Source organism: Quercus robur, chromosome 12 (assembly GCF_932294415.1).
Source record: "Quercus robur chromosome 12, dhQueRobu3.1, whole genome shotgun sequence".
In the NCBI taxonomy this organism is placed as follows: Eukaryota; Viridiplantae; Streptophyta; class Magnoliopsida; order Fagales; family Fagaceae; genus Quercus; species Quercus robur.
This window is the reverse complement of record NC_065545.1, coordinates 4,843,121-4,854,372: the sequence shown is the minus strand read 5'-3', so window position 1 is coordinate 4,854,372 and position 11,252 is coordinate 4,843,121. Positions and strand designations below refer to the sequence as shown.

At 35.0% G+C, this 11,252-nt stretch overlaps 1 protein-coding gene and 1 pseudogene across 1 annotated transcript; both read right to left on the bottom strand.

The window, feature by feature from the left end:
- Nucleotides 1-4,865: 4,865 nt before the first annotated feature.
- Nucleotides 4,866-6,272, bottom strand: LOC126707921 (carboxylesterase 1-like). The gene has a single exon (XM_050407663.1). The coding sequence runs from the start codon at nt 6,000-6,002 to the stop codon at nt 5,010-5,012; it is 993 nt and encodes a 330-aa protein (XP_050263620.1). The 5' UTR covers nt 6,003-6,272; the 3' UTR covers nt 4,866-5,009.
- Nucleotides 6,273-8,618: 2,346 nt separating this feature from the next.
- LOC126708049 (carboxylesterase 1-like) lies at nt 8,619-10,724 on the bottom strand (annotated as a pseudogene).
- Between the last annotated feature and the right edge of the window lie 528 nt (nt 10,725-11,252).

Genomic DNA, 11,252 nt, shown 5'->3' with positions numbered 1-11,252 from the left:
GAATCATAAAACATTAACCCATACCCAATGCCACATAATGGTAATATATACAACTATTTAAGGTTTTTCCAATTTGGGATCCTCAATTTTTTTTGGTTAAAAAATGTCCCTATACCTTTATGTTTAAGTAGAGACAAAATTAAAGGACAATCCGGTAAAAATATAACTCTAACTCCTACTAAAATATTGCCTAAAAAATAGAGCCACTCTCCTAATTTACAAATTTCTTTATCCACTTATAAATTAAAATTTTAAAATTAAAATTATATATATAAAATAAAAACACATTTTTTTTTTTTTTTTTGGTTACAAAATAGAACCACTAAGCTCAAAGTTTTCATTTTTTCCCCCTTATTAAGACTTCAACATTTCTCTCTCTCTCTCTGTTTTTTTTTTTTTTTTTTTTTTTTTTTTTTTGGAGAATAATTTCTGTCCAAAGCTGGCGTAAAATAGCTCTTTTACACACCACCAATAATAAAGCACCACGTTAGCCAATAATTTTAAACTTAATACACCTTATTACACACGATTATAACCCACATAAAATCCCAAAATTTTTTCCAAACTCAAGCATGTTAGGCCTTGTTTGGTTGCTGAGTGATAGTTAACTCATCACTCATTACTCAAATCCCATCACTCATCACTCATCACCCTATCACTTATTTCTCATAACTTAAAAATCCCCAAAACACTCCCACCCTTGTTTGGCAACTAAACCCAGTTCTAATTTTTGCCTAAAAACTCACAACAACTCACCTTTTTGTGGGACCCATGGGCTGGCCACTGTGCAGTGCACACGGTTAGGTTACCCATGGATTGAACAAAATTGTTTTGGCCAAGCACTTTCCTCTTTCATTGTGCAGTGCAAACTCATTTCCCCTTTCACTTTCCCCTCTCAAACACCTCAAACCCATTCACACCGTTGCTCTCAAACCTCGTCACGACTGACCATCGTTGACCTGAGTGATAGCATTGTCGCTTAACTGCATAGTCGCCATGGGACCCACATCTGTTAGCTCCCCCGTTTGTCGTCTAGGAAAGAAATGTTATAAAGGAAAATGTTCAATTTTCAAGATCTGTTTTTCCTTGAACTTGCAAGCTTAACCCACATGCATCAAGGTATGCTTCAATTCAAACCTTCCTGGTTTTGTTTATAAAATGTCGGGTGTTTTTTTTTTTTTTTTTTTCCCTTCATAAATTTGTGAATGGTTTGTGAAATATTTTAATGGGTTGGAGATAAAATGAGCTGGGGTTTTCATTTTTATATTGGGTTTAAGCTTTGGAGTTCTTCATGGTCTTTGTGTGAAATATTGAAATTTTGGGGGGTGTGATTAGCGAAAGTGGGTCTAATAATATTGACACTCAGAGAAATGTTTGTTTTTTTAAGGTTGGTTTTTATTTACAATGTTGTTTTGACTGTTTGGAGCAATAATTGTTTTGGTTTAGCAAATTTACATATCCTTTCGGGCATGTAAACAGATGGAGGGGCTAAATTTGGGTCTCACCGGAAAGTGAAATCGGTGAACGGAGCTGACCTGGAGCTCGGCCTTGTGCTGATCGGTGTTTTCTAGAGCTTATTTTAGTTGTTGAAGTGTGCTGTGGGTTTGGGAGAATGAAAAGGGAAAGTGATATGAAGTGTAAGCAAGCATGGGTAGTTGGGAAAGTTATGAGAAAATATCCGTTGGAGCATCTCAACCTGTAGTGATGGAACTACAAACTTCCATGGGACCTAATTGTGCTGAAAAATTACGAAAATTGCCATTGAGTTGACAAACCCATAACTTGAAAACAAGCTTCTATTTCCGAAATTGGCAACCCATATCTCAAAAAACTTTGAAAACAAGTTGCTGTTTCCGAAATTGGTAACCCATATCTCAAAAAACTTTGAAAACAAGTTGCTGTTTCCGAAATTGGTAACCCATATCTCAAAAAACTTTGAAAACAAGTTGCTGTTTCCGAAATTGGTAACCCATATCTCAAAAAACTCAGTTTTGTTAACTGAGTTAACTGACCCAAAATCATCCAAACAATGTTTATATATGTGGGCCCCACGGATTTTGGGTTATGAGTTAACAAATCTCAGTTTTGTTAACTTAGTTTTGCAAAATCCAAACAAGGCCTTATTCTCTCTGATCCCTCTCATCTCTGTTTCTCTCTCCCTCTCATCAACGCCCAGGGCTAATCTACCATCACCCACACCACCTCTAATTTGCCATCACCCAACGATGATGCTCCAACAACCAAGTCTAGAAAAGCGGGAAGCATGGCGGCAGAGTTCAAGTGCATGAGGTGAGCATGTTTTTCTAGAAAAGCACTCATCTTTACTCGGAAGGGTTGCTCGTCCTCAGTGTTGGTGGTGGTAGTGGTGGGGAAGGTATGGAAGTCGTAGAGATTGAAAAAGATCCTCCTCTTCATCCTCTTCATCAACCTCTCATTCATTACCATCATCACCAACTTACCAGATCTACCATCAACAACAAGAATAAGAAGAAGAAGATTTGGGACTTCATTTCTTCTTCTTCTTTTTTGCTACATTTTTTGGGTTCATTTCGCATCGCATAGGGGTGGGTGCTACATTTTTATTTTTGGCCAAAACCATTTAGATCTTGTTTTGTTTCAATTTTGATCCTTTTGATAACTGGGTTTTAGTATACTTTCATTTATAAATTTTCGCTTTAAAATGTTTCTTTTAATATATTTAATAGTTACGTAATAGATGAAAAGTATCAGAAAATTATACAACTATATATTTATATAATTTACCGTTAATGGTTTATAGCATTACAACTTGCTTTTCATTCTTGGTTGTAACTATTGTGTATAGTCAAAGTTTCGAAGGAAAATATTAATTGATATCTAAAGATCAGACACGTTATGGGCTGTTGTTTTGTTTTCAATAGCATTATGACACTAAAAGACAACTTAATTTGGCTATTAACTTGTTTCAACATATATACATTGGCAAAGACTTTTGATGACTGGTTTATATATAATACATACATACATACATACATACATACATATATATATATATATATATATAGATAAAGAAACCTTTTGATCATATATTGATTTCAACAATTTTATGACCATTTAATTGATATCAAACCCTTTTGATTCTTTGGCTAAGGACAAGTTACATGTCCAGCTCTATAAATATGGAAAGAAATAAAAGTTTGAAGATACATATTATTTTTGAATTACAAAAGCTACAGACTTTCATAAACAATTTTTATTATTGTTCTAAACACTTACTATCTATAACTTCTTACTATTCACAAAAATATATTATCTTTTACTAAATTTTCTGGAAAAATAAAGTACTATAAAGAGTTTATATCCTATAAGCAGTGTAGGCTCACAAGGATAATCAATAAAGGTGGTTAGACCGTTGTATCCTGGGGACAACGTGCAGAAATATATTATCTAACTACATTGGATATACCGTAGACGGTACGATTTGTCTCAAGATAGTGACTCGGTCCATGCCTCATTTCTGCCACATCTTTTGGTAAAATCAATTTCAACAACAATTCTAATATGGTATTTATTTATTTTATTTGGCAACTCGTTGATTTTTGATACTTTTGTGTAAGAATAGTGGATATATAATGAGTTCAAATGTATTTATTTATTTTTAAATAAGTAAATAATACAACAAGGAGGGATTTGAATCATGGTTCTCCTAATAAAAAAGAATAGACTATGCCACTAAATTATAAGGCTCTTGATAAATTCATGTGTATTAAAAAGTAATTATCTTAAGTTTTTTCTCTTATTTATATTTGGTTAATATTGAATAGAAATTCAGTTTTATTTTTCATGAATTAATTTAGCTTCTCTTTTTCTGATAATCAAGTGAATTATACTAAGCAACAGATTGGAAAACCAGCCACAACAGCCAAAGGCAGCAACATGGCCAACAACAAGAAGACAACAGTAGCTAAACTACACAATTGAGACTGACTACCCAAAGGCTGAGAACTAGGACAAAATCCCATCAACCAACAAACCAAAATAACAAGAAGAAGAATCTATCAATCTACATCAATTGGAGTGTGCAGTACCGCCACACAAATCAAACTTTAGGCTTAAATACAACATCTGAGATGCCCCATATGTTGAAGAAAAATATACTAGAGCTGGGATATACACCTTTACTTTCAATCCTGTTCTTCTTCTAATTCTCTATAACCCCTAAAATTTGTTCCTCTGTTCTCACAACTTTCAATCCAGTTTTTTACCTAATCCTTTATGACCCCTAAAATTTGTTCCTCTGTTCTCACAATTTTTTGGTGCTTAACATGGTATATACCAGCACTAAAGCCTAGCCTACAACAATCAGCCCTTACACTTTTTCCTTTCCAGTTCTGTATTGCCCAATTGATAAGAGTATCCCATTCATCATCAAGGCCTTCTTGACAACACCATCTTTAATTAAATTATCCTCTAAATTCTTTGAGCAAGAACACCATCTTTAATTCAATTATTCTCTAAATTCTTTGAGCAAATGGGCATGTGAAGAAGAGATTAATTTAGCTTTTATTCTTACTATATATCTCTTTCATGGTAAAGATTTTTGTTTTCATATTTTTGTCCCAAAAATGAAATCTTGGTTTGGCCAAGTCCTCTCGGCCGTAGCCATTGAACTTAACAATAGCCTATAAAACTCTATATTTATGACTAATTAAATTGAGTCAAATGTAAATTAAGGGTAGTTGTTATTCGAAATAATATATAGTGTTCTGCTTCTTCTATACTTTGTTGCATGATTAGCAATCTTCTGTGCTTTGCTACTTCTTAGCTTGGTGGTTAGTTGCTCCATCAATGGGTATATGAAAAGAAATATATATATGAGATATGAATTCAACAATAATAAATTAGGCCAGCACTCCATTTCAATATATGGAAAATCGATACCAAAAATCACGAAAAACAAGTAAATTTAGTAATTTATTTTTTGATTTTTCTAAGATAAAGCAGACCCATTATTTTTCCTGGATAGCCAATTAGGAAGTTAGCATGAAATTCTTTAAGACCACATTCAGTGCCTTAGCCCTGAACAGGTCTTGAAGATCTACTCCATGGTGACCACCCTCGTCAAATTGACTCACCACAACTACACCCTTCTCTTCCATCATCTTAACCAGCTCAATCTGACGGTCAATCAGTGGGTCCCCTTTGCAATCAATCACCAAGACCCTCCATCCCAGCAATCTAATCTTCTCCAACCTCTGAGATGCACCACCCACCGTTGGATTGCAATACTCATGATCACGGTCAACGCCAATTGGCAACGATAACTCCCACATAAGGTCATTCACAAACAGTGGCAGTGGCAACACAGGGTCATTGGCCAATTTTAGCTCTGATTCAGTCCTCTGGGTCCCACCAAAATATGGTTGGTGCAATATCAGCCCTCTGATTATCAAAGGCTCAAGATTTTCAATTTGATCAGCTTCACGTAGTGCTGCATGGTAGGCCACGTTACCACCTGCACTAGAACCCATAATAAAAGTGTTAGAAAAATCAGCATATTTTGTAAGCCATTCATCTTGGTTGGTTGTGATCAAGTGCAGCGTTTCCACAGCATCATCGTAAGCTGCAGGCAAACGATGCTCAGGAGCAAGACGATAGTCAACTGATACGATGATAGCATTGACATCAATTGCTATGTTTGCACAAAAGTGATGGAACACTGTTGAGGATGCACTGTAAAGGATGAACCCTCCACCATGGAAGTAAACTATGAGAGGCAGTTTGGAAGAAGAGGGATTATTGAGTGCTTGTTTGGGTAGGAATATTCTGGCCCAGGTTTTGTTTGATTGGTTTAGAGAGATGTCTTTGGAGAGAACTGGAGTGGGGTGGTCAGGATCTGGTGTGGCTGGGGTGTTTGGGATTTTGCGGTGGCGTGTGATGGTGCCGTCGGAGTTGTTGACTATTTGGAGGTATTGGTAGGGATCAGTGGTGGTGGGGTTTGATGGAGGTGTTTGACCTGACATTTTTGGACTCCTTTTGATGAACTGAGACTGGATCTGAGAGGGAGTGTAGGAAATAAATTTGCTAATAATAGTTGTTGAGGAATCAGAGTGGTATTCCCAACTCACAGTCACATGTGGCTTCGTTAATTGGGTCAATGTTTTAATTTGACTCAATTAGTTTAATAAATTTCAGCAATAATATGCGTGAAGCATATCACTTGCAATAAAATTACAACTAGTTGGCACTGATATCATCCATGGGAAAGAAAATAGCCAGAAATTATTAAAGAGAAAAGGGAAAGATTAGAAAGTAAGAAGGTTAACAATAATTTGATAAACCAAAACAAAATTGGCAACCTCAACTTACATGCACTCTTCAAATTTTTGTCTGTCTTAGAGACAAAGCTAGACCCTAACAATAAAATAGTTTGAAAAAGAACTAAAAGGTCTACTTAAATGAGTTTCTCTTTCTGTCTTTCTTCTTTTCTTTTTTTTTTTCTTTTTTTTTAGGTAATTATACTCCACTCTTTTATAAATTTGAAGGAATGACACTTCACCCCAAGCCTTCCTTGAGATTTGAATAAATTAACACTCCTCCCCCTTTTTGTTTATATTAGTAATGAAATATTCTAAATTTTTATAAGAATCTCTTTACAAAAATTTAACAATAATTAGTTAAAAAAATTGATAAATTTAGAATAAAAATGCAAAATTTATCATGCACCAAAACACTTGTAATGAAAAATCTCTCTATAACCCATTGAAAAAAGAAAAAAAAAATACCAAGCAAAATTCACACACAACATCTTAAATATTAATTTAACTAAGTTTGGTCAATCAGATGTTAACCGGAGGAAAACATATTTTTTCCCTTCAAGTTTGGGGTAGAATGTCATTTCCCCAAACCTCAAAAGAGAAGTGTGTAATTACCCCTATAATTTATTACACATTCTTATCTTCTGATAGATAAATTATAGCCATACGTCTACTCACTCTTCACAAGACATCATATATATAGAGAGAGAGAGAGAGTCAGAGATAGGGGATTGACCAAGAGGTGGAGATGCTAACGGATTGTTTTGTACAGCGGTTGGTGGCATTAATCGATGTCATTGGAGTGGAGCGGTGAATAGAAGAATGAAAGTTATATTTTCTCCTAATCTTGACTGAGTGAGAGAATTTGTGGTTTATGATTTTTTTATTGGTATGTTTGTTGTATAGAACAGATTTTGATTTGTTAAATGATGGTTTTTTTTTTTTTTTTTTTTTTTTTTTTTTTTGTCTAAAGGGTATTCTTATTATCCAGATCTATGATTTGTTTAGTTGGGTATTTTTATTTGTTTTAAGTTTTTGTTGTTGTTGTTGTTGTTATTCTTGAGACAATTGGCCAATTGGGCAAAAGGGTAGGTCAAATAATCGGTCTATTTTTCCTTTTGGATTTCAAGGGTCAATTTGTAATTTTCTTTGGGTAGGAGGGCCAAGAATATAAATTTTGGGGTGTAATCTTTAAACTTTTTGTGTACATATATATAGAAGTGAAATTTTTTAAAAAGTTGAGGGGGTCATGGCCCTCCAACCTCAATGTGGTTCCGTCCTTGATTACAACAATCAGCCCTTAAAGTACTTTTTCCTTTCCAGTTCTGTATTGCCCAATTGATAAGACTCTTTTTTTTCTTTTTCTTTTTTATAGGAATTGATAAGACTCTTAAAGAGTATCCTATTCATCATCAAGGCTTTCTGGACAACACCATCTTTAAATTATCCTATAAATTCAATATATGATCAAACGGGCATGTGAAGAAGAGATTAATTTAGTCTTTAATCTTACTATATATCTCTTTCATGATAAAGATTTTTGTATTCATATTTTTTGTACCAAAAATGAAATCTCAGTTTGGCATGTTTTCTTGGCCGTTGCCATATATTGAACTTATCAATAGCCTATAAAACTTTATCTTTATGACTAAATTGAGCCAAATGTAAAGGGTCGTTGTTATTCGAAATAAAATATAGTGTCTGCTTAGCAATCTTCCGTGCTTTGCTACTTCTTAATTTAGTGGTTAGTTGGTCGATCATTTATTTATTTATTTTTAACTTTAAGAACATAAGAGAGTATATGATATATCGGGTATGTAATGAGAGAGAGAACTAAAGGAAACATAAAATCTCATTCATAGAAAAGAAAAATGCTAAATGAAACAATACTTCCACACACAAAAAAAAAAAACTATAAGTTCTAAAAATGCGGGTATAAGTCCTAAAAACATTTAAAATATGAGAAATGATATGTTTACAATATTTTTATAACAAATTCTAAGTGACAAGTTGTTACTAGTTGATATTATTGAGGCAAAAAAGTAATTTTAGCGTTAATTTGAAATTTGAACCAATAACAACTAACCACCTGTAATTTGTTGTAAAAATATTGTAAACGTAATATCTTCCTTAACATATACCTACATTTTCTATAGCAGTGTTAATATATATGAGATTTGAAATATGAATTAAACAATAACAAATTAAGGCAGTGCTCTATTTCAATATATTGAAATTTGAAACCAAAAATAACGAAAAACAAGTAAATTTAGTAATTTTACTATATGATTTTTCTAAAATAAAGCAGACCCATTATTTTTCCTAGACAACCAAGAAAGGTAGCATGAAATTCTTTAAGACCACATGCATTGCCTTAACCCTGGACAGGCCTTGAAGATCTACACCATGGTGACCACCCTCGTCCAATTGACTCACTACAACTACACCCTTCTCTTCCATCATCTTAATCAGCTCAATCTGACGGTCGATCAGTGGGTCCCCTTTGCAATCAATCACCAAGACCCTCCATCCCAGCAATCTAATCTTCTCCAAGACTCCAACCTCTGAGATCCACCACCCACCGTTGGATTGCAATACTCATGATCACGGTTAACGCCAATTGGCAACGACAGCTCCCACATAAGGTCATTCACAAACAGTGGCAACACAGAATCACTGACCAGTCTTAGTTCTTATTAAGTCCTCTGGTCCCACCAAAAAATGGTTGGTGCGGTATTAGTCCTTTGATTATTATCGAAGGCTCAAGATTTTCAACTTCGGAAGCTACACGTAGTCCCGCATGGTAGGCCACGTTGCTGCCTGCACTAGAACCCATAATAAGTGTCAGAAAAATCAGCATATTTCGTAAGCCATTCATCTTGGTTGGTTTTGATCAAGTGCAGTGTTTCCAGTTCCACAGCATCATCGTAAGCTGCAGGCAAACGATGCTCAGGAGCAAGACGATAGTCAACTGATACGATGATAGCATTGACATCAATGGCTATGTTTGCGCAAAAGTCATGGAACACTGTTGGGGATGCACTGTAAAGAATGAACCCTCCTCTATGGAAGTACACTATGAGAGGCAGTTTGGAAGGAAAGGTATTATCGGGTGTTTGTTTGGGTAGGAATATTCTGATCCAGGTTTTGTTTGATTGGTTTAGAGTAGGGGTGGCAAAGTGATTTCAAACCCATTTGTTCACCCAAACTCACTAAATTACTAATTGGGTTAAATAGGCATCAACCCAATTAGACCCAGGAATTATTGGGTTTTAACTAAAAACTCATTGAACCCAAAAACAATACACCCAAATTCAACCCAGTCTTTCCCACAAAAAAAAAAAACCTTATGTCACAAGCGGTGAAGATATCAATTCCATTGCCAATGCACGCCCTTTGGATACTAGCAATCACTGACTTCCGGCACAGCTCGATCGCGATGACCGCGTCCTGGAGGTACTTGATATGTCTCTGGAGCTTCTCTCCACCGCGTTTGCGGTCATCGGAGTCGGAATTTTTGGAGATCGAGCCTAGGGTTCCTAGGTCGATCCCAACGCAGAAGTGGTTTCCGACGCCAGAGAGGACTACAACGTTGACGTTAGGGTTTTGGTCGAGGGAGGCGAGGGCTTTGGGGAATTCGGAGAAGAAGTTGCGTGAAAGTGCGTTGCGATGAGATGGACGGTTCAGGTAGAGGTGGAAGACACGAGAGTTTGGGGTTTTCTACAAGATTTCTAAGGTTTTGAATTTCTCCATTGATGTTTATTGGCTTATTCTCTGTTTGGAAGGTTGGAAAGGAAAATGAAGGAAAGTGATGGAAAATCGGAGTAGATAAATGAAAAACAGTTCTGGAAAAAAGTTACTGGTTTAAAAAAATCGATTAAAAAATTTTATCATAAAAAAAAAAAAAAAAAAAAAAAAAAAAAAAAAAAAACTTGGGAAAATTAAATTATTAGATTAAACTTGGGAAAATTTAAAAAAAAAAAAAAAGGTTACTACTTTAATATATATATATATATATATATGTGTGTGTGTGTGTGTGTGTGTGTGTGTAAAAAATTGAAGCTTCATTTTCACTTTAGTGGCATTTTGGTAATTTTGATCATTGGGTATTAGGGTGGGTTGGGGTTTACCCATAATAATTGGGTTGGGTTGGATTTGGGTTAAAAGCAATTAGTTAAATGGGTTTTAATAGGTAAATAAGTTTTATATACCCAACCCAATTATGTCCACCCCAAACCCACCCATTTGCCACCCCTAGTTTATAGGGATGTTTTTGGAGAGAACTGGAGTGGGGTGGTCGGGATCTGGTGTGGCTAGGGTGTTTGGGATTTCGCGGTGGCGTGTGATGGTGCCGTCAGAGTTATTTACTATTTGGAGGTATTGGTAGGGATCTGTGGTGGGGTTTGATGGAGGTGTTTGACTTGACATTTTTTGATGAGCTAAGATTGGATCTGAGAGGGAGTGTTAGGAATAAATTTGCTAATAGTTGTGAAAGACCGCCAAAATTGGGGTGTCTCTCAAAAAAACAGATTTGGGTATTTTTTAGGGCACTTTTCTTTTTGTGTAAGTCATGTGAAGTCTCCACTTATTTTTTATACAAATAAATAAATAAATAAATAAAACATAATTGAATAGTATCCTTTCATTGATTGAATAAAAAAGATTACATAATTGAAAATTTGAAAATTACATGGATTTGGGTCCTAGTTACAATCTATCAAAAATACATAGTTTTTTGTCCTAGTTACATTCTACCCAAAATAAAATAAAGACAAGGCTTAGATCTACTTATCCAAAAAGCTAAATTCGGAGGCTAGGTTATGGAATGGGAAGGTGTTAGGCACCCATTCTGCTCAGACAGAGTCTAGTCTTCTAGACTCTTGTTACCTATGTACCCTTTATGCATGATATGAATGATATGTTGAACATGTGAAACAAAACTAAATCATGCAAATT